A 26,571-nucleotide genomic window follows, 5' to 3' on the forward strand; every position below is an offset into this window, starting at 1 on the left:
TGGACATTTCCCCAGGAAGTTGTTCCAATAGGAATGGTCTGTTCCTACCAGGGAATCAGGTCTGCCACTTCATCTGCCCCCATCCAGAATGCCAATCATGTTCACATAAACCCCAAGTTAAATGCTTCATTGCTCCATGAAATGCGTATTGGTCCAGCCACTCTGCATTTCATCTTCTTTGTCACATTGACTGAGTCAGGAACGACTATGGTACTTGCTTCAGGCTGATGAAAGCCAGCCCTTCAACTTGTGTTTAAAATGTCTTTATACTGTACTTGAGATGGCAAGAGTGGATTCATATACTTGGAGTTTCTGGAAACCAAAAAGGATCTGATATTGCAGTATTGAGTGTACCCACCCCGATTTTATTTGGGCCTCTCAATTCAGCCATTAATCAAACACCTGAATTATTCAGATGTATGAAATTTTGCTTTCTTTTTTTACTTTTTGCCTAACCTATTTCTCCCTTCACCCCTGACTTCGGTTAGCTGAATTTTCTATCTCTTCCCATCAGAACTTCTCACTAATACAGAGTGATAGGGCAGGTATAATAGCCCTCACTTTACAGAGTATGACAAGGAGTTTCAGAGAGAGGGGGGGAGAGAGAATGGGGAGGTCTAGGACCCCTATTTAAGGCTCCTTCCATTTCCTTCTACCATCTATTCATTCACTGACCTGTTTCACTGAAATGTGAAGTGTTAGCACACTCGTCGCTGTCTTTAGTGACTTCAAACATTTCTACTTTGGGGAAGACAGTAGTCTTCACAGGGTCACCATGGAACATAGTATCCTTTATTTTAGTAAAGATTACACACACACATACCCCAAAATGACACAATAGGTTCTTTCTTAAAAACTTCGTTTATTTCAAAGTCAGAGTTAGAAGGAGAGGCAGAGGCAGAGAGAAATAGAGAGACAATATCCCATTCACTCCCCAAATGGTCACAGCTCTCAGGTCTGGCCCAAGCTGAAGCCAGGAGCCAGGAACTCCATCCAGGTCTCCCATGTGGGTGCAGGAGCCCAAGAACTTGGTGCATCTGCTGCTTTCCCAGGCACATTAGCAAGGAACTGGATCACAAACGGAGCAGCCAGGACTTGAACTGGCACCCATATGGGATGCCAGCACTGCAGGCAGTGGCTTTACCTGCTATGCCACAGTGACAGCCCCCACAATAGGTCTTTAAGTTTTTTATTAACATATTTGAAAAGCCAAGAGGGGTGGGGGAGAGAGCTCTCTCTTTCTGTGGACACACACACACACACACACATACAGATCTCCTATCCACTGGTTCATTCTGCAACTACCTACAACAGTCTAGACTGGAACAGGTTAAAGCCACTATCTAGGATTCCTATCAGGTCTCTCATGTTGTTTGTCAGGAACCCAAGTACTTGAGCCATCAACTGCTGGCTCCCAGGGTGCATATTAGCAGGGAGCTGGAATGTAGAGCCCAGGCCTTCTAACATACAATGCCGGGAAACAGCCCCAGTTCCATCTTAACCGTTGTGCCAAATACCCTTTTCTGAAACACGTGCTTCAGCTTTGGGCAGATTTGTCCAACCAGACTGCGCTCTGGCTGGTTGAATCCCTCTCTCCCCAAAGGACTACTGCCCTAGGTTGATGGACAGCCTTTTCTACTTCAGTGTCATCCTCTTGATCTGATCATCTCCATGGCAGTTCTGTACAGCCTGTGACTGGGCTGATCACAAAAAGACTAACTCTCTGCCCAGCAGACTGACTTACCCTGAGTGAATCATTCTCATTATGAGAGCTAATATCAGGTCCCAAGCAGCAAGTCTGCAGCCCAAACGTCAGTTCTTCATGTGCTTTCTTTGACATACATTATGTGTACATGGATGTATCAGTTGAGCTACACTTATACATTTTAAGAATTAAAGAGTTAGTTTTCAAACTTGATATAAAAACACAACTCAGCCGCGCTGTCCAGCGCTCTCTGGATTCCCACATGACCATATGGGCTGCAGCTGAGCTGTGTCTACATCTTTCAGGCAGAGCCGTTGGCTTCCATTGCCTTGTTCCTCATCCACCTCTTTCACTCATTTCTGCCACCTGCCTGACTGCTCCAAGCACAAGTGTTTTCAACCCCACCTTAGCTTTCACTATTTGGAGCTAACCCAACTGAAATGTCACCTTGCCCTCCAGTGGCCATGTCTGGAAGCAACCTGTGTCCAACCAGCTTCAGCCCTGCCTGCCCCGCGGTCTCCAGTTCCTCTATGCAGAAAATGGCATCACCGTGTGATTTTATTTTTCCTTACCCTTGCTCTACATTCCTAATCCTCTGCAGAAATGTGAATTATTTAAGTCAGAAAAGAAGTGCTTATAAATGCTCTTGTGAAAATTAAACTGCGCTGTTTGCAGGGGCTGGGACTGCAGGGAAGCTTGTGGTCTGTTTGCTGTGTACTTGATGCAGCCACAGCAGACTGGGCCCGTCTGTGATTCTTCCTAACTTACTTGCTTCTATTGACCTTAGCTTCCCTCTGTCAAATCAAGAAGCTGTGCTAGATCGGAAGTTGCAAACTGTTTGGCATAGATCGTATGCAACCAACAGATAGTATTTTTTTCTGAAATTATTTAGATGCCAATACAGCCAAAGAATGGTATTTGAATCAACAATCCCATTTCCAGGGTTCTTGGAACTGACTAGCAACAATCAACAATGATCTGGCCTTCCTGTATGATCATGTGGTTATGTGGGATATGTGGTTTGCCCCATCTTCACTCACCTCCTAGAGCACACGCACACACCCTTATCACCTGGTTCATTCATTGTTGCCCCTGCATAACCTCAGAGACATTTGCCCTCACAACTAGGGACTCTTTTGTACTTCTGTGAGTGGAGGATGGTGCTCTGAGTGTTAGGGTATTTGGAAAACAAGAAGTGCTCCAAGCAAAAGGATCACACTGGAGCCTTCTAGTAAACCTTCAGGAATAGCTACTCCTCCCTACTTGTCCAAGAGTTTAAACAGCAAGACGCCCAGGCCTTTATGAAGGTCCCCATGCATGGTTAAACCTGAAAAGGCAACAGTCGGGTTCTGAAAGTAGCAGAAATATTCTTCCATTGGGGTTGCTTGCTGATTCCTAAGTAATTTGCAATTCAAGTGTCTCTTTGTTTTGTATGAAAATTTGCTGCTATTTGGAAAGTGGGGAAGAGCTAAATTGCATCCTGCTGGTCTTACTTTGACTGTATCAAAAAAGAAACTGTTAATCTGGTTCCATAATTAACTTTCCTGTTCTATAAAGGCCCTGGGAGACAGTCCAGAGAGTGGCTGTCAACTCCCTGCTTCTCTATCCAATAACTCTTTTCAATAGCATTCCATGGCTCCAGGTGGGGCATTGGTCTGCATTTCTCTTTTTCTGCTTTTCCTTCTCCTTTATCCACACTCAACAAACATTTAGTGACCATCTACATTGAGTCAGGTACTATGCTGATCAGCTGGGGAGAGATAAATCTTTGTGGAGTTGTCAGAGAACATAAGTAACATATCATTCCATTTATTCATTCAAGGGACCTTAGGTTTCTACACTATAGTGCAGACATCATGCTAAACACAAAAGTGACTTAATTAGCATTCAAGAATTCTAAAGTGAAGAGGGGGCTTCTGATTAGGCCATAATGGTTGGCTTCATGGAAAAGATAACATTTAAGTTGGTTTTGGCTCCTAGGATATTTGTGAATATGTATGAAATGCTGGAGGGACAGGCCAACTCATACAAGCGTAAGCATATAGAATGGGAGTTAAATCTGAGGACTAAAGTTAGACTCCTTTGGTCCGACAGTGGGTTTGCACTAGTATTTAATGCTAAAAAATTTGAGTTCTGCTATGTACTGTGCTAAGTACTTTTCATCTATTATCTCAGTAGAACATCAGAAAACCAAGTAGTGATTACTGGTAACAAGTTACAGACAGAAAACAGAACCAAATAAGAACGAATGGCAGAGGTAAGACTTGTATCCACGCCTGATTTCAAGGCAGGCTACTTCACAACACCATCCAATTAGAACAAAAAAAACCATAAGAAGGATTTGATAACCATCAACCAAACAACCAATCATCAACTGCTTCATGCAATTATGTATTTGTTTAGTACTCCCTGAAAAATAGCACCGAGAGATACAGGGATAAAGACAAAGGACAGGCAATGTCTTTGTCCCCTTGAAGCTTATATTCCAGTAGCCTCACACTGAAGTGCTTCACTCCCACAAAGTGCACAAGAGAAATTGCAAAGATCAAGCCAGGGTTCTCTAAACTGATGCCCCAAGGGGAAGACTACCCATGTAATGACCTTTCTTGAGCTCTACCCAGAAATCTTGGATGGGACTCCATCTCCTCATTTTCTTTAAGAGGAATTTGTCCCCACCATTCTCTTCTCACTCAAACTACTGCCTGGGATTTGATAACTCATTTTTCCAAATCCATTTTCAGCCCTAACCTCAAAGAATCCACAAGCATAAGGGAAATTGCTATTTTTAGCCCACTCAACAAACTTAAATAATTTTCAGAGATGCTGAGGTTCTTATAGGTTTTAGGTTTGAGAAAAGCTAGAGATAAACCCTAGTATTAACCCTGGTCTTGACTCCATGCCTACCCAAGAAAACTACTCACAGCATTTACCAAATATGGCCTGAAACCTGGTCCTGTTCTTGGAGTTGGAATACCATTTCTAATAGGTGTTAGGAGGGGGCTGGGCAAAGATTTGGCATAATTGCAGATATTTTGAACAGGGCTGGATTCCTGACTAGGTTAGGACTATCTAAGTCATCCATGGAAAATTGCACCTGGGTTAAGATTTCAAATTTACAAGGGAATGGGCATGATAAGGAAACATCACATCCTTTAAACATGGTTGGGTGAATAAGGGCACCCCTAAATACGTCCATTCCCTAATCCCTGACACCTGTGAATACACAACATCTCAAAAGGAGCTTTGCAGATGAAATTAAAATTGCAGACTTAAAAACAGGACAGCAATCCTGGTTTGGGGGGGGGGAGGGTCCTCAGAGGTAGAAGAGCAAGGCAGAAGCACTCATCTGATGTAATACAGCAATGGAAGAAGAGGTCGGAGAGATGAGTGGGATTTGATCCATCGCTGCTAATACAGATGAGGGAAGTGGGGAGGGCACGAGGAAAGGAATGTAGGCAACCTTTTAAAGCTGTGAATAGGCCTTAGCCTCAGTTCTGTAACGCAGGGAATAAATGCAGCCAACAACTCAAATGGGAAAGGATGTGGACTTTCCCCCAGCATCTCCAGGAAGGAACACAGCTTTGCGAGCATCTTGCTTTTAGTCCAGTGAGACCTATGCTGAACTTCTCACTTACAGGAATGTAAGATAAATATACACATTTGTGTTATTTTCAGTTGTTAAGTTTGAGGTAGTTTGTTATGATAACAATGGGAAACTAATACATGGCTGTTTGATCTTCCTCCCACTGTTAACTTTGACTCAGAGAAAGTGGGGTTGAAAAGATGCCTGTGCTAGTTAGGACTTGGTATGACTACATGTGTTATTAAAAAAAAAACCTCCAAATAACAGTGGTTTAAACACTTAATGCATTATTTTTTAACCTCAAAGAGCTGTGGGATAGGCAGTTCATGGCTTTCCGCTATGATGCTTCTTCAGAGTCAGCAAGGAAGTTGGTGGATTCCAATTCTTTGCTGTGTAACTTGCAGTTAGTTCTCATTCTTATGATCCAAAATGGCTACCAGTGCACAGGCCATCGTATCTAAATTTGAGGCAGCAGGATGAACAAAGTGTAAAAGAAATTTGTTAAAGAATATTTCACAGGGAGTGGCATTGTGCTGCAGTGGATTAAGCTACCTACCACCTGCAGTGACAGAATCTCATTTGAGCACTGGTTCAAGTCTTGACCACTGTACTTCTGAGCCAACTCCCTGCTCATGTGCCTGCCAAAACAGTTCAAAATTTCTCAAGTACTTGGGTCTATGCCACCCACATGGGAGATCCAAATGGAGTTCCAGGTTTCTGGCTTTGGCTGGCCAAGCCCTGGCTGCTGTGGCCATCTGGGGAGTAAACCAGCATATGGAAGATCTCTCTCTTTGCTTCTTTCTGTCCCTCTCTCTGAAACTCTGCCTTTCAAATAAATTAATTTTTTTAACGTTTCTTTTCCTCAGTAGTGGTATATAATACTTCCATTTATACCTCACTATCCCAAATTTGGTCACATGAGCACATACAGCTCTATAGCAAACTTTAGAAGAAAATATACTTATCTAAAAATTGACAACTATGATAACAGACTTCTACCTCTCACCACATATAAAAATAAATTCAAAATGGATTAAAGACCTAAATTTAAAACTTAATCTGTAAGGGAAGAAATCATAGCGGAAATGCTTTAGGACATTGGGCTGAGCAGGTTTTTTTTTATATAAAACTATAAAAAGACAAGCAACAAACACCACTACAGACAAATGTGATTATATCAAATTAAAGTGCTTTTACATAGCAAAGTAAACTATCAACAGAGTGGAGACAATCTACAGAATTTTGTGTAAAGTATATGCCAACTATACATCTGACAAAGGGTCAGTAGATTAGTATCCAGAACGTATAAGAAACTTAAATAATTCAATAGGGAAAAGGAAATATATAGATAAAAAGGAGATGAATCACCTTAACAGATACTTCTGAATACATGACATGCCAAATGTTGCATGTATATAAATAATTGGCCAACATCAGAAATCATTAGGGAAATGCATATCAAAACCACACTGAAATACTCCCTTACTCCAGTTAGAATTGCTATTATTAAAAAGTGAAAAAAAGTGTTTGTGAAGATGTGGAGAACAAAGAACACTTCCATTGATATAAGTGTAAATTAGTACCGTCATTAAGAAAAACAGGATGGAGGTTCCTCAAAAATACTAACAGTCGGACAACCACCTGACACAAAAATCCCACTGCTGAGTGTAAACCCAGAGGAAATGAAGTCAGTACATCAAAGAGATCTGCACTCTCATGTTTACTGCAGCATTATTGCCAAGATGTGCAATCAACTGAGGAGTCCATCAACATACAAATGGATAAAGGCGATGTCGTCTACTTACACAATGAAATACTATTCAGTTATCAAATTGATCAAAATGCTGTCATTTGCTACAACACAGACAAACCTGGAGGACATTATGTCAGATGAAATAAGCCAGACCCAGAAAGACAAATGCTGAATGATCTCATTCATATGTCGAATCTAAAAACTGCCGAAATCATGGAAGTAGAGATTAGTTAATAGGGGCTGAGGAGGGGCTGGCAGAGGAGATGACAGACAGAGGGTGGTTACTGAGTACAAGTAACCACGGTTAAGAGAATTAAGTTCTGCTGATCTATTGCACAGTTGGCCAGCACAGTTAAATAAAATATTGTTTATCTCAAAATAGTCCTAAGAAGTGGATTTAAAGATTTTTTTGCCACAAAATGATAAATGATGAATATGCTAACTACCCTGATTTGATCACTATAATGTATACATGTATCAAATCATCAGATTGTACATCATGAACACATACAATTATAAAGTATCTAAATAAAGAAAAAATAGTTCTTATCATTAAGAACATATGAGAGAATGGATTTGGGGAGATAACCAACAGTATCAGCCTTCATGTGGTCATCATTGTGGGCCTCCTGGATGACCCCCAAAGGGCCACAGCTATGAAAATGGCTCTGGCTGGGATACATGTTTTCCTCTCCACACTGGCCCAAGTTCTTTTCTCCTTCTTCCTAATCTCTTTTCTGAACTCCAATTTCCAGTCTGCCCAGTCCTATTCAATCTTCAAGGCCCATTTCCATTCTCACCTCCTCTGATAACTTTTCCTCAATTTGACAGAGAAGGCAATCACCCACAGTACCTAACACTGCATTACATTTATCTCTATCACACTCCACTTTATCTGAGTCCTGCATTTGTGTGTGTTGTTTTAGAAATGCAGGTCATCATCTTAGTCACAGTTGCACTTCCCAGAATTCCTTAAACGCTGCATGATCTCAACAAACACATGATATAGAATGGAGTATTTTTGTCTCCCAGTATCCACAGTCCACTTTTCCTTTTAGAAGTAAGCTCTCCCCTGGCCCTAAGTGTTGTCTACATATGTGACTGTCCAACTGGAGGCCGCCGTGTCCTGTCTCCTTCATGGCTAGGTATGATCATGGGTCAATGGAATATGAACAGCAGTGAAATTTGCAGGTTTTAGTTCAAGTTCATGAAGATCAACCTACATGACGGTACTCTTCCACTTGTTTCCTGGTGGTTGGAACACAGCACAGAGTCACCTTGAACCTAGACACTAAGGCCTGTGAGGAATATACAAACTTGCTCTTGTAGTCTCTAAGATGGCCAGTGTCTTCCATTTACATGATTAATGGAACTGGTTACACTTGGCCTCTGGACAGAGTCTGGATTCCTTTATACCTGTCTTTTCCTAAGATGGTGCCATCTAACCTAAAATGATGGGCCCTCGAGCACTCAGGTGAACTTATGTATGTCAGGCCCCCAAAGCAGCCAAGGGTCTTTGATTGAGATGTGGGCACAGACTCTTGCACCTTGGTTATCCAGGAGAGCTGGGTAAATAAGTCTGGGCTCAGCATTCTATTATTACTGTTGAAGAAACTCTGGAAAATATTTTTATTCAGGAGTATTTCAGACTTCTTAAATAATGTCTTGCCCTGACTTTCATTGCTGATTTGTCCTTCTCAAATCCTTCATTTTAGAAAATTGTCTTTTGCTTCCTATTTCTTGCCATTTGAAACTTTCTCTATTAAGCTCCATTTTTTTCCTATACCCTTTTAGGAGACTATTTAGGCAATTCTGCTGAGCATTCATCTCCTAGCTGACTGTTAACAATAAAATGTCTTCTATTTGTGTGTTGTTCAATACTTTCCAAAGTCCTTTCACAATCTTCTCAGAGATTTTACTCCTCAGAGAAGTATGGTAAATTATGACTGAAGGTTAGTATTCCTACTTTGAAGATCAATAATCCTCAGCAATAGCATGTTTTAACAGTAGTATCTAGCTGCACATTATGGATTACACTGTATTTGCAAATGTTTTTCTCAAGTGAAAAAAACATCATCCTTACACTTCATCTAAGTTCAACAGACAGACTTGAGGAGCAAATATGTCCCGGCAACTTTACTGAATATGGGGGACCGAGTGATAAGGCAGATAGTATTCACGCTTGTGGAGATACACTGGGCACTTCATGAATCACTACATTTTGAGCAGGATCGTACATTCATCTGTCCTGCGCCATCCATTTCCCCTTGACATCCACTCCCCCACTGTGACAATCAAGTGATTCAAAGTGGCTGCTGATCACAGAGGAAGGTTGGTGATCCAGGTCTGGCTTTTCAGAGCACTGTATCACTCTGGACACAATGGCGAGTTCAACTGCAGTCACATAACCCAAATGTAAGCCAATCAAAGTTTTTTCTAGGATTTTGAATTTAGATGCCAGGAGGAGATATAAACTCTTATTTCACTTTATTTATTTATTTATTCTTATTCTTTATTTATTTATTCTTGGGCAGGGATGATATAAGGCTGGATCCAACTGTGGCAGTATCATTTGCCACATGGAAGAAGCCATTTTGCAATAACTAGTAGTTAAGAAAAGTAGGTGGTGCTGAGATGGAGAGGTAGACACTGAAGGAAAAACAGTCACAGAAATTTGACAGGACAGACTAATTGGCCCAGACACTGGAATAGTGACTGGCACCTAACAGCTAGCTAGTACTTATTTGTTAGAATGGTAAATGAAAAACAGAGTCGAAAACTACTTTTCAGTCTCAGTCTGGGAATCTTCCTAATTTGGTACAGAACATTCAACAAAGATGCTCAGTATATATTTCTTGAATGAATGATACTATATTGATTATGTCTTTAGCTGATGGAAAATGGTTGAACATTTAAAAGATTCCAATCAATATTAACTCAAACCTTTTATCCATTTTTTTTTCAAAGTATGGCCAAGCATAATGGTAATGAAGAGAAAAGGCCAAGATACACAATAGGCCTGGCTTTGATTCCTGGTTTCAGCAACAACTACCTGTAAATGTTGAGAAAATAACCACCACCCCCTCATCAGAGTTTTTAACCAGAGTGCAACGAGGCGAATGTAAAGCTTTAAGCAAGACAGCTGTGCATAGTCAAAAACTCTAATGCTACTTTTATGGGTTAAAGAATTCTGAAGTAATTGTCTTCTCTGTGCCAGGCACTGTTTCAACTCAGGCAATATGGGGTAAGACACGTGAGGGTTTTATCCTCAAGGAGCTTCTGTTCTAGTGGAGGGAGATGCAAACAGAGACAAATAAATGAACAAGTTTTTCCAGTATGCACTATAGACCATGGAGGTGATCACATGTGGATAGCTAAGAATGGTTATTTCTAGACTGAGTGGTCAGGAGAAGGCATCTAAGGGAATATGACAGAAGACATCAAGGGAGAGTGCTCCAAGTGGAGGGAACTGCAGATGCAAAGATCCTGCCATTGGAATGAGTTAAATGTGTCCGCGAGATGTAAAGAAGGCTTAATATATTATCCCTCTTAGTAGTTTTTTTGTCTGTTCTACTTAATATGACTGGTTTAATTCTGTAATTAATACACAGTTATTCTTAAGTGTTGAAAATGAACTGAAATGTGATCCCTGTTAAACATAAGAGTGGGAATAAGAGAGGGAAGAGATGTATAATTTGGGACATGCTCAAGCTGACTTGCCCCAAATGGTAGAGTTAGAAACATACCAGGGGATTCCAATTCAATCCCATCAAGGTGGCATGTACCAATGCCATCTCACTATTCCAAGTGATCAATTTCAGTTCACAATTGATCATAATGAAAGGACTAAGAGTCAAAGGGAGCACATAAACAAGTCTAGTACCTGCTAACACTAACCGATAGAATAAATAAAGGGGAGAGTGATCCAACATGGGAAGTGAGATACTCAGCAGACTCATAGAATGGCAGATGTCCTAAATAGCACTCTGGCCTCAGAATCAGCCCTAAAGGCATTTGGATCTGGTTGAAAAGCCCATGAGAGTATTTCAGGCATGGAAAGACAAGACACTCTGGCAAAAGATCTCTGTGAGTGAGATCCCAGTGGAAAGAACAGGTCTTCAAAGAAGGAGATACCTTTCTCTGAAGGGAGGAGAGAACCTCCACTTTGACTATGACCTTGTCTAAACAAGATAAGAGTCGGAGAACTCAGAGGGCTTCCATAGCCTTGGAAACTCATAACTGGAGCATAGGGAGATTACTGATGCCATAGACAGGAGTGTCAATTGGTAAAGTCAACAACAGGAGTCACTGTGCACTTACTCCTCATGTAGGATCTCTGTCCTTAATGTGCTGTGCATTGAGATTTAATGCTATAACGAGTACTCAAACAATATATTTCACTTTGTGTTTCTATGGGGGTGCAAACTGTTGAAATCTTTACTTAATGCATACTAAACTGATCTTCTGTAAAAAAAAAAAAAAAGAAAGAAATTATCAATTCCCAACTTGACTCTCACTGGGATTAAACATGACAATAGGTCTGATCTGATTTCATCATCATTTAAAGAAAATCATCTATTATTTTTCACTTTATGTTTCTGTGTGGGAGCAAACTGTTGAAATCCTTACTTAATGTATACTAAGCTGATCTTCTGTATATTAAGATAATCGAAAATGAATCTTGATGTGAATGGAAGGGGAGAGGGAGTGGGAAAGGGGAGGGTTGTGGGTGGGAGGGACGGTATGGGGGGAAGCCATTGTAATCCATAAGTCGTACTTTGGAAATTTATATTCATTAAATAAAAGTTAAAAAAAAAAGAAGGCTGTGTAACAGGCTAAAAGGAGGACAAAACGGTAGGAGGAAAGGTCAGGAGGGAGACTGAATTCTCTTGCCATTTAGCCAGATCTATACTATGGGGCAGGTGCCACATAAACTAGGAATATAGTCATGAAAAGACAAAAGCCACCTTGGAAGTCCCTAATTTATTCTTTGCCAATTTGGTTAAGGTAGGTTTAAGTGAGCTGAACTCTGTAACCACATTTTGGCCCTAATATATCTTTGCCAATTTAATTGTGTTAGAGGCAAAGAATAGTTTTGCATCAGGATTTTTTCCGCTAAGCAAGCAGAGGCAGCTAAATAGTAAACATGGGCTTACCCACATGAGAGAAATCAGTGAATTTAATGTAATTACACCTCATCAAGTACAAACTGCATCTGTGTACAAATGAACTCCAGCAACATTTTGAAAAAGTAGTGAGGGTAATACCCATCAGAGCAGAGCATAGTTAAACTCCCTTCTTGAGAAGGAATGAAGTATAAATCATGCCCAAGAAACTGACATGATGCTGTCCTTGGTCACTCTCTGATTTCTCTGTGTGATGTCAGTTGCAGGTTTTGCTATGTGAGCTTTACAGATATTCATGTGTGTTTTGAGGGTCAAGAAGGCTCAGAGCAGCAGAGGGCTATTTATCTATGATATAGAAAAAGGTAATGTCTGAAACGGGTGAGATCTTAGACTTAAATTCGGGCAGTTTGAAATGCCAACCCATTTCAGACCAGGGAATCTCATCTCTCTCTGGGTGATTTTGTCCATGCCCATGTCTTCAATTTCCATTTATAGGTTGCTGATTATTACATTATAGCTCTAACTTAGACCACCCCCTTGAACTCTATACTTGCACATTCAATGCTTGAGTTGACTTTGTCACTTGGATATTTCACAGTCATTTCAAATTTAATGTAGTTCTACAAGGACACTCCATAATCTGTTTCTACTTGCCCTCCTCATCATTCTGTCCCTTCCTTTATCTCCATCATCTGTTTAAGTGGCATCATTATCCTTCCATTTGTTCCTGGTTTACCTTTTCATCTCATGTACAACATCTAGAGCATTATCCCAATTTTTTTTAGCAACACAAAATATCTCTAAATGATACCTCCTAACATCCTCATTTCCATTTGCACATTCACGACCCAAGTCCAAACCTTTTCCATCTGCTGTCTAGACCAGTGCTGATTCCTAATTGCTTCTTTTTCCTTCACTATTACTCTCTACTAATTGTTTGCCATATGAAGAACTTGAAATATTAAAATCACATCCTGCTGGTGCCATGGCTCACTAGGCTAATCCTCCGCCTGTGGGGCTGGCACACTGGGTTCTAGTCCCAGTCTGAGCACTGGAATTTGTCCTGGTTGCTTCTCTTCCAGTACAGCTCTCTGCTGTGGCCCGGGAGTGCAGAGGAGGATGGCCCAAGTCCTTGGGCCCTGCACCACATGGGAAACCAGGAGAAGCACCTGACTCTTGCCTTCGGATCAGAGAGGTGCACCAGCCGCAACGGCCATTTGCGGGGTGGGTGAACCAACGGAAAAAGAAAGACCCTTCTCTCTCTCTCTCTGTCTATCACTGTCCACTCTGCCTGTCAAAAAAAAGTCACATCCACAAATATATTTCGATGTATTTTGCTTTGAAATTTATTCATATTCTTTAACTAGGACTCTCACTAGGTGAAAAGATTCTTGCCTGCTTTTCTAGCCTAATATGTTCACCTTCCCTAACCAGCACTGAGTCTGGCCACATTGGCCTTTGGACTATTCCAAGACTATGACAAACTGATTTGCTCATTAAGGAACAATGTTTGGAATGGAATGCCTTCTCCAGCCTCTTTGCTTAATGGGCTCTTTCAAATTTCACGGTAACCTTGTCTTATTCTTTTACCTAAAATAGTATCATCATCAATATACTCCCATGTCACACTGTTTATTTAATTCATAACATCTTTCAAATTTCTAAACAATAGTCTTGTTTTGTTAGTGTTGTCTAGTATTATGTTCCTTAAATGCAAGAAACACAATGATCTTGTAAATTTATCTCCCAGCACCAAGCACATCATGTGACAGTGTCCTCAGTACTTGTTGAATACTGAGTAAATAAGATGTGTGCGTCTTACTGATTTTAAGGATAGACATCCATGTTATACATCCTTCTATTTCTACATTGCCCTGGTACAACACCCATTCCATTTCTTAATCTTCTCACAAACTACATTTTAAAAAATGATTGCCAGAAAGGAGTTTCATACAGAGTATCTAAATGACCAAAAAACTTTCTCAATGTTGCCCAGTTACTTAGACAAAAATATTTTCCAAACATAGGGATTTCCCACACTACTCATATCTCCAGGTAAAACCATTCAAGACTGGTGTAGACAAAGGCTTTGACTCAGCCTGACTGCTACTCTATGTCTTGGGTAAATCATTCCCTGCCTCTGGTCCTCAGATTTCTACTCCATTGTTCTCTAGTGCCAAAACTTTCAACAAGTCACTTAACCTCTCTGACCTTCAGGGTCCTCCTAATGGGCTGAACAGTGGCTCTTAGGAAGCTATGTCCAGGTGCCAATTCCTGGAGCCTAAACGTTTCCTCATTTGGCAACGGGCACTTTGCTGATGTTATTAAGATTTTTAAGATGAGGCGATCATCCCTGATTTCTCAGGTGCACCCTAAGTCCAACGACAACTGTCCTTATGAGAGAAACACAGAGATATGAGACACATGGGCAGGCACTGTGACTGTGGAGTGCAGATTTGAAGTGATATGGCCACAAGTATGGAATGCCAATAGCCACCAGAGAAGTATGGCTCTGTGGGGTTTTATACTTTTGGGTACTGGATGTGAACTAGGAGGAAATATAGTCCCACTGTTTTTAACCACCTATTTTGTGACACTTTGTTATGGCAGCCTCAAGTCTCACATGGCCTTCATCTATTCTATAGCTGCAATGGGTTCAACCAGCCTCCTTCTCCAGTTCTAGTGACCTCACCACACCAACTGTTCTAGGTTGGCGACAGGAACCTGCTGGTGAGCAGCACTTGGTGACAAGTACTTCAGTACGAAGCAGATATGGGGAACAGCGCCGTGCATACCATGATCCAGAGCTTTCCTAAGATTGCAGTGTTCACGTCCTACACCTCCTGTCTTGGCAGCTCTTACTTACCCTGCTGTCCTTGCTCCTTTCTCTGCCACCTTTCTCCTCCCATCACCTCAGTTTCCTTCTCCCCAAACCCTCTTCAAGTCCCTCTGGGCTTTATACTAGCTGGCATTCAAGGAGTCTCAGTCTTGTTCTTGGTCCTGTGATGATTTCTGTTTCCAAAAACCATGTGAAAACATTAAGATAGGAACTCTTCAAAAAAGTTCACAGAAAATGCATACTATGAAATAACTATACTAGATTTAAGTTTTTGGAATGGAAATATACTTGTTCTTATTTCTTATGAGTTTTTTCAATATTAATAGAGTTAATAGTAACTGGTTTTATACCATGTGGCAGTAACTGAGGTAAGTACTTTTTTCAAAGAACTGAATTTGAGAAACACACAGCGAAACAGACAGAGGGCTCCCATGTGCTATCTGACTCCCCGGATGCTTGCAAGAGCCACGAGTGGTACAAGTCTGAAGTTGGGGGCCAGAAATTCAATGCAGGTCTCCCACATGGGAACCATCACCTGCTGCCTTCCATGGTCTGCAATGGCATGAAGCTCAAGTCGGGACCCAGACTACGAATCCAACCCAGGCAATGTGATCTGAGACAAATACGCCATAACTGGCATTCTAACCACTAGGCCAAATGCACTTGAGTAAGCTCTGTTCGTATGTTATCTACTTCACTATCTAAGAACAGAGCCTCCTAAACGAATTCCTTCACATTAGGGTCAAGGCCACAATTACATCCTCAGGACCTCTACCTACTATGGCCTTGAAACTCATTTAAGTGTGTCCCTCCTAAGTATCTCTTTCTTCCTGGAGGACGTTTAATGCCTACAAGAAAATTGCAAAAACAACTTTGCTTGCTAATTATCGCACTACAAGTGGTTCCTTTTTCTTCTGCCATGTTGTAGACTCTTAGAGGAAATGAAAATCTTTAAAGTGAACTCTTCACCGAGAAACCACCCACGGCATCTGGAGGACCAGAAGGCTGTTGCAAAGGGGTAGAAGGCAGAAAAGACGGCTCTTTCAAGCCAGCTGTTTCTCAGAGAATAAGGTCAAATGCAGTTTGTCTCAGGAGCATCAGAATTCATTTTAAACAGTAGCTTACACAATCTTTTTAGGGAGGGAAAGAAAGAAAATTGCCATGCAGAACACACTGTAGCCTCTGGGGCACCCAAGTCAGAGTGGGTGCAAATGCTCTCCACTTGCTGCTGGGTGTCAGAACTCATTTATCACACACAGATTCACAGCCATCTGAAGGAACGAGAGCCTAGGGACCCAGGCCTGGGAAAGGTATCATCTGCTGCACCTTCCCCCTGATTGCCTTGCCTGCCATGGCAGCTGGGTGCAGACACCCACTGCATATGTTCCACCCAGACCAGTCGCAGATGGAGATTATCCATAGTTGCGTCAAGAATGAATTACTCTCACTTTCTGCATCAGGACCAGCTTCCTTTTGCTCTGAAGGCAACTTTCCAAGTGTACCTCCACCTGTGTCCCTCTCCTCCCCTGAGACTGTTTGCTCTGAGTTGCTTCTGTGTCACATTTTCTTAGTCCCTTTCCCATGAACTTAACTCTTCATGGCTTGGAATTATTTGTGTCTACCTTTGATCTTGCCTTTGATCTAAGTTCTTTGATGACAGAGGTTATACTTTATACATTTCATATCTCCTAAGTACATTGCTCAATGCCTTGTTATAATGTTTATTCAAGCGATTTCCTTACTAAACAATGATTCACTAAGTATGTAACATGCCAAGGGCATTGTTGGATGGTGGGCAAACAAGCTAGGTGGGAACAAACTAACCACAGAAGTCCTGGTAGATAAATTTGCATTTTAGTGAGGACACTAAGAAAATACCGCCCCCCCCCCCGGCCCCCAACACACACACGCAAAGAGAGACAGACAGACAGGCAGAGTATAGCTATGGTGCTCAAGGTTAGAAAGAAACAAATACAAAGACTAAGGAGAGGTGAAAGGAAGAGGGGGCTCATATTGAATAGGTACAGGAAGTGATGACATTTAAAAAGACTTGAAGCATAAGGAGGAGGCAGCCAGGATGGTAACTGAAAGCAGCAGACCAAGAGCCGAGAGGACTTGGAAGTTCCAACGGTGTAAGTTAAGGGTGAAGGTTAGAAAGCTGAAGGGAGACTAGTATGGCTCGAGCTCAGCTGGAGAAGCTAGGAATCGGGATGTGGTTTTCTGGATTAAATGTCCCCATACATGTCAGGTCCATCTGGAACTTCAGAGCGTGACCTTACTGGAAACAGGGTCTTTACTGTTCTAACTCAAGGAGGTAAGGTCATAACAGTAGAGTGGTGGGCTCTCATCCCAAGATTTGTGACAGAGAGCAGAGTTATCTACAAGTAAGGAACTTCCAGGAACTTCTGTCCCTCAACAGAAACTAAACAGCTGCAGGAAGACCTCCCTCCAGAGCCTGTGGAGAGGAAACGCTCCCTCCGACACTGGATCTCACGTGTTTAGCTTCCAGAACCGAGAGAGGATCCATTTCTGTTGTTGAAAGCCACTGGTGGTAAATTTTATGACAGCCCTAGGACACTAATCAAGGGGACAAATTGGGCACTGCTTTATTATTAGTGAAATGGAAATCCATCAAAGGATGCTAGACTATACAGGAACAGATATTCTCCCCCAGATTTATGTTTAGGAAAAGGTAAGTCAAATGAGCAAAAAACCCTGCATGCTCAGAACACTTTGCCACACCTTTTCTGTAGGCTGCGATGTCTCTTATTTGCATTGCCCTCAGCTCCATTACTGCCCACTGACCAGGTGCAAGCCAGCCCTCTGGGAGATGAGTCCTCTGGTTCAAATGTCCTCACCCTTAACCACCCGAGATTTCCAAGCACTTTCCTTCTACTTTTAGGCCAACAGAGGTCTACTTCTGCAGTGTGAATGTAGCTCCTTTCCCTCGACACGTGGTGATGCCATGTGTTTGCATTTTGTCCTCCTCCCTCTAGCCCCCTTCTGATCTAATGGAAAAGATTAACATTCCAAAGCCCTGTTAATTAATGCTAAAGGTCTGCTTGCTGACATGTCTGAGCAAAGTGTTTATTTAAGGGATGGAAAGCATGTTCCTTCAATTCTCAACACAACTTGCCGTATGAGCCCAAAAATCAATACATGACTGAATTCAGTCGGAATTAGGCCATTCACGAATGCTAGTTGTCTAACATTTGGGGAAACGTGCTGTTTGGAAGGAAGAATGGCCTAATGGGGAAGTGGGGCAGAAGCCAGAAGGTTCTGGAATGTACAGCTTTGTGCGGTGTGATAGGACTTAGAGTTCTCAGCTTCTCAGAGTCCTAGAAAAGTGATATTCTTTCTTCTTGCCAGCAGATGAGAATCACTCAGAGTTCTCAGCCATTCAAGATGAAAAGTTTTCTGATTAGGAATTTATAGCTCATTTTTTTAACCAACTGTAATAAAGACTCTTGAGTTGGAGCACTGTTGACATGCCAGTTTCTAAACCAAATGCTATGAACTCTTATTTAAGGAGGAAAATGGGCAGCACTGTTAAGGATGGAAATAACAATAGCTGTCACTTACTGGCAGCTATTATATAATCCTATTGTTCCAGGACAGTAAAGTATGAACTTGAAGTCCAACACAGCGGCTTTAAATATTGGCTCAGCCATTGAGTAGCTAACCAATTTTTGTTAATTGCTTAATTTCTGTAGGGTTTCCTCAGCTATAAAATGTATATAGTAAAGTGCCAAAATTATGAGGATTGAATGAAATACTGTAATACAGTCTGGCCTATGATGACAATAATCATAGTAATACTTATATACATTTACTATTTGTTGGTGATTCTCCTGTATATAGACACAATTATTTCGTTTTATAATAGTGAACCTGTAAAAGTGGTTAAGATGGGCCAATGCTGTGGCATAATAGGCTAAGCCTTTGCCTGTGGCACCAGCATCCCAAATGGGTGCCAGTTTGTGTCCCGGAAGCTCCCCTTCCCATCCATTTCTCTGCTTGTGGCCTGGGAAAACAGGAGAAGATGACCCAAATGCTTGACTCTTGCACCCATGTGGGAGATCCAAAAGAAGCTCTGGTTCCCGGCCTTGGATAGGCTCATCTTTGGCTGTTGTGGCCATTTTGGGGAGTGAACCAGCAGATGGAAGACCTTTCTCTCTGTCTCTTCCTCTGTCTGTAATCCTACCTCTCAAATGAATACATAAAATCTTATAAAATGGTTTAAAACATGGTTAAGAAACTTAGATTTTATCGTATAGCTAGAGTTGGGATTTGATCCATTAATACTGTCCATTGTTAATGTTAAAATCTTGAGTTCTTACTGCAATGTTTTACACAAAGTAGGTTATGAATAAAAATCTAGATATAAATTATAGTGCATTCTTTTTAAAAATGATTTATTTCAAAGATAAAATGAGAGAGAAGGAGACACAGACAGACAGATCCTCCATCTGCTGCTGCATTTCTCAGATGGCTGCAATGGCCAGAGCTGGGTCACGATGATGCCAGGAGCTTCATCTGAGTCTCCCACATGTTTTTAGGGCCCATCCACTTGGGTCATCTTCTGCTGGGTGCAAGGGTACAACATTTGGGCCATATTCCACTGTTTCCCCAGGTGCATTAGCAGGCAGCTGGATTGGAAGTGCAGCAGCTGGGACAAAAACTGCCACCTATATGGGATGCTGGCATCACAGGTGGCAGCTTAACCCACTGTACAATGCCAGCCCCTCTAGCCCATTCTTTCAAGTAAACAATTCTGGGTCTTGCTTAACAGTTTCTACATATTCTTGATTTTTCTTGTAATACATTTGTTTTCCTAGTGCACTGGATTCAGCAGAGATAGGCCATTCCCCTGTGATTCTCAGTATTTTCTGTGTCAGTAGAGAATATTTCCTAGCTACCATTGGGAAATATTGATGAATAATGACATCCACTTAAGAAATTTAAAATATCCATACTTCAAGGCTTTGAAACTTCCCTCTTCATCTCCCTGTCCACTTACTCTTGCCACCAAGGACTTTCTTTTGCTTCTCATTAAGTAGGTCTGTCATGTACAGTTTGATGGCTGTTAGTCCTAACTCACAAGATGAAGACCCTTGCCCAGATTTCCGAATCCCCCGGAGCTACTTCCACAAGTTCATGGTGGAGTTTTCCATGAACTTGACAACTTTGTCCTCCTCCTTGATTTTTGTGGTGCAGGAAGCCACTGGTGGTGTATTCAGCCAGTACCCCAGCTGTCAGGATCCTCTTTGTGAACACTGATTCTCTTCATGAGGAGTTTTCAAAGACATAAATCCCACTGGGAACAAAACTGATGCTACCTGCCCTATAGAAATGTGACTAACGCCTCCCTTGGCAATCCACTGCTTTACCTGTCCCAAAGATCCTGTGTTGACTCCACTTATGCTCATATCCTACAAATTCCTTCTTGGCAACAGCTCCTTAAGACTCTGCAGCATTCCTCCCCATCAGTCTGCAACTGCCACCAGACTGAGTCACAGATGGATGTTTGATCCTTCCCTTCGTAGCTCCTATGACAAATGGCAATTACAAATTGTGTGAGAGTTCCAACTAATGTCTATCTTCTCTATTCGGTAGTAACTGCATGAAAGAATGGACTCAATATGCTTTCTTATCACCTCAGATTCACAGTGCAAAATTCTGAACTTAGTAATACGCAGCATGTGGTCAATCCTAGAGTAGGTTCCATGTACTGCTGAGAAGAATGTAAATTTAAGTGTAACATAAAAAGTTCTGTAGATATCTGTTAGATCCATTTGGGCTATAGTGTCATTTTTTTAAACTTTTATTTAATGAGTATAAATTTCCAAATACAGCTTATGGATTACAATGGCTTCCCCCCCATAACGTCCCTCCCACCCGCAACCCTCCCCTTTCCCACTCCTTCTCCCCTTCCATTCACATCAAGATTCATTTTCATTTCTCATATATACAGAAGATCAGTTTAGTATATATTAAGTAAAGATTTCAACAGTTCGCACCCACATAGAAACACAAAGTGAAAAATACTGTTTGAGTACTAGTTATAGCATTAAATCACAATGTACAGCACATTAAGGGCTGAGATCTTACACGAGGAGTAAGTGCACAGTGACTCCTGTTGTTGACTTAACAATTTGACACTCTTGTTTATGGCATCAGTAATCTCCCTAGGCTCCAGTCATGAGTTGCCAAGGCTATGGAAGCCTTTTGAGTTCACCGACTCTGATCATATTTAGACAAAGTCATAGTCGAAGTGGAAGTTCTCTCCTCCCTTCAGAGAAAGGTACCTCCCTCTTTGATGACCCATTTATAGTGTCATTTAAATCTGTTTCCTTGTTGATCTTCTGTCCGGTTGATCTATTTCTGAGCAGCAAATCTGTTAAATGAATAACTCCTTTTCCTAAACCCACACTCATCCCAAACTAGGGATCTTGGCAAGGAAGATAGAAGTTCTCATTCAAATCAGTCATTACAAAGAGCCCACCCCATCATTCCAAACCCAGAAATCATATTTGTGCACATACATGCACATGCGTATGTATACACACACACACACCTTAAGTTAACCAGAGGCCAAATTTGGATTCCAAGTCTAGGTCTTGAAGTTACTTAGAAGCTGTGTAGTCCCTATGATATTTCCAAACAAACTGGAAGCTTTGGTGTCAGTAACAATGCCTTCTGTACCTTATTATCTTCTACCTTGTTTAGCACAGTGTCTTGCAAAGATATGGACAAGAAATATTTGTAGGACACAGGAAGGCGTAATGGCCATGATGCCTATTTACCAGCTTGGTAGAATCCCTATAGACTGATCTCAGTCTTCCAGTTTGCCTGTGCATATGGTAGATGAATCAGGGAAGGGATTTCTGCAGTAACTGTTTTTTCTTTCTTTCTTTTTTTTTTTTTTGACAGGCAGAGTGGACAGTGAGAGAGAGAGACAGAGAGAAAGGTCTTCCTTTGCCGTTGGTTAACCCTCCAATGGCCGCCACAGCCAGTGCACAGCGCTGATCCGATGGCAGGAGCCAGGTACTTATCCTGGTCTCCCATGGGGTGCAGGGCCCAAGTACGTGGGCCATCCTCCACTGCACTCCCTGGCCACAGCAGAGAGCTGGCCTGGAAGAGGGGCAACTGGGACAGAATCCGGTGCCCCGACCGGGACTAGAACCCGGTGTGCCGGCACCGCAAGGTGGAGGATTAGCCTAGTGAGCCGTGGCGCCGGCCAGTAACTGTTTTCATTTAGCGCCCTCTCCTGACACCTGCACACCATCTCACATTAGCTGCTAAGCAACTATTTCTTAAAAATACTGATGGGGCTCAAATACCCTACAATAAGCTGAAGAAGCTGAGTGCTTCATACCTATCTCCTTCCACAGGCCAGGGAATGAGCCAATGGCTTCCTGATTTGCCCCAATGTGCAAAGACACAAAAGTTCTAGCCCGGTGGCACAGTGCTTTTCCTCAGATAACGTCAGGTCACAAACTCTTGACTCTGCTTCTAAATGTAAGCTGGAAGGTGCCTAATCCACTATCAGTGTATTTTCCAGTCAACCTGAATTAGTTGCTCTCAATTGGGGCAAATTTTAGCCCCCAGAGGATATTTAGCACAAAGTCTTGAGATGTTTTTTGGTTGTCACAACCAGGGAGTCTGATAGCAAAATGGGCCAAGGCCAGAGATACTGCTAAACATCCTGCAATTAATACATAGAACAGCCTCTCCCCTGCTCAACAAAATTCAATGTATTAACATTGAGAAACTCGACCTAGGAAATCTCAAAACACAAGGAAAGAGGCACAGCTAAGGTCCCCCGAGAGCTGCTGTGTGCTATTAAGGACCTGAGGTCTTTCATCTTTTTCCCCTTAATGTTACTAGTAGCTGCAGCCTCCTGACCACTGGAAGATGTTTAGAGGGGGCTCAGATTGGTCTCAGACTTGCAGCCATTACTGTGGGAAGATCCACAGTCCCAGAGTGGAGGGAGGCATGCTTTCGTCTTGCTTCTCATCTTTTTCTTGCTGAGGTCATAGAAGAGGATTGAGTTTCTCTCCAGTTCCAGAATCCTAAAACTCATCCCCATTCCAGAAAAAGGCAGGATGAGAAGCAGTTAGGTATCAACGAACAGAGTGTCAGCTAGTTGCTCAGAAGGAAGGAGCTACTTCTAGCTGACCTCATTCTCTGGTACTTGGTCCCTGAGCAGCTTCTTTGTTCCATGCTTTTCCCATGGATGTCCCTGCACCAAGAGCTGCTGTAGGCTCACCCAGCATGGTGGGCTTGAAAAACAGGCTGACTTCAGTTTCCTGAGCTGTATAACCCTAGACCTCTAAACCTGTGTTCCCTTTTATGTACAATGAGGATGCTATGATCAACCATTTAAGGCGCGATGCATGGATTAATTGTTCATATTATCACATGCCATTGACTGCTGAGTTAACATTGCCATATTTCAGGAACTGGGCTAAGTGCTTTATATGTTATCTGGTTTAATCTTCATGTTAATCCATCTTTCAAAGGACGAAACTGAGGCATAAAAAGATTACTTACTCAAGGTCAAATAGCTTGTGGGTGGTGGAATAATTTTATTCTTGTAGCATGGCCATATTAACAAGGAAAAACAAATATGGACACAAAAATCCTAGCCTTTCTACATTCTTGGCTTTTTTTTTTTTTAACATTTGCTGAGCACCCTTTGTAAGCTGGACACTGTGCTACAGCAGGCCAAAGCTGAGGTTCATTTAATGCTGCCCCTGTTGGATTCACTGAGAAGCAGAGATGACTTTTCTGACACCAGTTCCTGACCCCATCTTTTGTGCCCTGATGGTTTCCTGAATCCAAAGGCTCAGATTCTTAACAAAAACAAGACCAACAAAAACAAAAGTTAAGACAAAACAATAAACTATGTACTAAATACTATACTTCTGCTGCTTATGTATGTGTTTGGTCAAATTACTTCTCTGAGGTGAGGTTCACGTGTGATTATCACCTCCTCGGACGCCTGTATTTTGTCTCAAAGGCTTCTCTTTATAGTCTCATAGTAGTCCATACCTGCCTTTCTCAGCACTTGTCTGGACTTTAGAGTGTGTGTGTGTGTGTGTGTGTGTGAAGAGGACAGACCCTGTGGGACTATTTTTGCTCGTCATTTGATCTCTAGTGTCTACCTCAGGTGAAACAGAGAGTCTTCTATAAATATTTATCCAGTGATGAACTCGAGTTCCCCTTATGTGTCAGTCCCTGTGCTAGGCACTCACATGTATTACCTTGCCATGGGAGCGTTCATCAGGACGGGCCGTTTCCACATGAGAAATCAGGCTTCGTATCCTACAGTCATACAACTTATCAATCAGGATAGTAGTAGTATTAGACTATACGAGAGCTTGAAAACTAGGCATTTGCAGGTCTGCAATCATTTTGGACACAGTATGATCATCAGTTAAGTCTATGGGTTCCAGATTCAATCTGCTGGAGTTCGAATCCTGGCTCCATTACTTCATAGTTGTTAGACCTTAGGGTATATGGGTACCCTGTGACTGTTTCCTCACATATAACGTAGTTCAGAAAGTTGCAGAAAAATCAAATTAAAACTTGTGATGCCAGAAAAATTTTGGTGTTAGAAATGTTTGAAATACATGCATTGTGTTTTAAAATAACATTTTCACAATGCTTTTGAAGACCCCTCATATGGATGGATTTCAAAATTTTTGTAGGAAAATAAACTTGTCTTTTATTTCTACTTTCTATATATATATATATATTTTGGCAGGCAGAGTGGACAGTGAGAGAGAGAGAGACAGAGAGAAAGGTCTTCCTTCTGCCGTTGGTTCATCCTCCAATGGCCACTGTGGCTGGCACGCTGCGGCCGGTGCACCGCGCTGATCCGATGGCAGGAGCCAGGTACTTAACCTGGTCTCCCATGGGGTGCAGGGCCCAAGTACTTGGGCCATCCTCCACTGCACTCCCTGGTCACAGCAGAGAGCTGGCCTGGAAGAGGGACAACGGGGACAGAATCCGGCGCCCCGACCGCAAGGCAGAGGATTAGCCTAGTGAGCCGCGGTGCCGGCCTCTACTTTCTATATATTTTTGAAGTGCCCTTGTAAAAGTTAGAAATACAAACAAGTCAACATCGTGGTGTAATTAGGAGAGTTCACTGTATTACCTGAGAAGTGCTAAGAATGGTGTTTGGCACACTGTATCTTCCTTTGTAACAAAATTTTATTCTGTTTATTGGGTTAAAGAAGGGTTTTAAAGACCATATTTCATTGTTTATATTTTGTATTTAGGCCTGTGCATACCAAACATCCCAATTTGCTAAGGAATATTAAAACTTAATTGCTGCTGATTAAAATAACTTAGCAGCCCTATATACTGTGTCGCCTCTGTGGCAGCATCTCAGCATATCCCTATTAAACTATCGCTGGTATTTAATGGCATCTTGTTACACACAAATTAAGTGTATCTTAAACTGTTCCGATCATGGAGTTCTTAAGTCGTCTGCTCATTCTGGAAGTGGAACCAGAGCTGCTGGCAATGCTGTTGACTCAGGCTTGGCAAGCGCAGGTGGCCATTTCCTAGTGACCTCACTAACTGGGTCACACCTGCCTAGAATGGCCACGTGGGACCAACTCATAAACTCCAGAGCCAGAAACTTGTCTTGCTGCTTGCCAGGGTGCCAGGTATTGTGAAATACAAGGTACTTACGAGCATTTACACAGTGCTTACTGCAGCCTTGAGTGCCCCAGAGGCTCCCGCTCTCCTGTTTGTGTTTGGCAGTTGTGTGAGCAGATGGCTCCAAGGTTGGCACAGGGCTCTGCACAGGCCGGGTTATCTAGAGAGCGGAACCAATCAGATGTGTGGGTGTGTGCATAAGGATGTGTGTATTAGGAACTGGCTCACTTGATTACAAAGGCTGAGGGGTCCCATGATGTGTGCTGTCAGCTGGAGACCCAGGAAAGCCAGAGCTAAGTTTTAGTTCAAGTCCAAAGGCCTGAGAGCCAGGAGAACCGATGGTGTAAATTCCAGCCTGACAGCAGGGCAAGACGGATGTGCAGCTGCAACCATCCGGAGATCCAATTCTCCCTTCCTCCACATTTTTCCCCTCCATTCAGGCCCTCTGTAGATTGGATGAGGCACACCCACATTAGGGAGGACCCTCTGCTTTCCTCAGTTCGCCAATTCAAAAACTAATCTCTTAGGGAACATGCTTCACAGATTTCAAACCACGGCCCGGACAGGTTGTTTCCTAAGACTGACCCTAAAAAGAAAATTCTGTGGGAAGAGCTGCCAGTCCATTCTACTCCTCTGACAGCAGTGAATAGACAAACAGCCTACTGAGTTCCCGGATGCGGACCTGTTCCGCAGCATGTGAACACACTACAAGGCTGTTTTGGAGGGCAAATGGGCTCTGCCATCTTTTCTTAACAAGCATACACACACACACACACACACACACGCACACACACAGAGAAATCATGCCCCTGTCACACAGGAGTGGGGGTTTCTCTTCACCCATGTTTGTTTTCTCTCCAAGTATTATCCAGAAGTTCTCCGATTACTTCC

At 42.2% G+C, this 26,571-nt stretch overlaps 1 protein-coding gene across 10 annotated transcripts in view; it reads right to left on the reverse strand.

Moving 5' to 3' along the window:
* ATP10B (ATPase phospholipid transporting 10B (putative)) overlaps positions 1-26,571 on the reverse strand; it is a 356,253-nt gene that overhangs the window by 190,913 nt on the left and 138,769 nt on the right. For 3 of the 10 annotated variants that reach the window (XM_089335038.1, XM_089335034.1, XM_089335042.1), the window contains one exon: positions 20,397-20,555. The exons of 4 other annotated variants lie outside the window; for them this stretch is intronic. In XM_089335038.1, coding sequence (XP_089191164.1) covers positions 20,397-20,435 — 39 coding nt within the window. In that variant the 5' untranslated portion in view covers positions 20,436-20,555. Of the gene's footprint in view, positions 1-20,396; positions 20,556-25,713; positions 25,841-26,571 lie in introns of all 10 variants that reach the window. 3 more of the 10 variants (XM_089335037.1, XM_089335035.1, XM_089335039.1) reach the window with 2 other exon arrangements.

The sequence above is a fragment of the Oryctolagus cuniculus genome, chromosome 6 (genome assembly GCF_051225735.1).
Source record: "Oryctolagus cuniculus isolate XC-2025 breed Fujian yellow rabbit chromosome 6, ASM5122573v1, whole genome shotgun sequence".
Lineage (NCBI taxonomy): Eukaryota > Metazoa > Chordata > Mammalia > Lagomorpha > Leporidae > Oryctolagus > Oryctolagus cuniculus.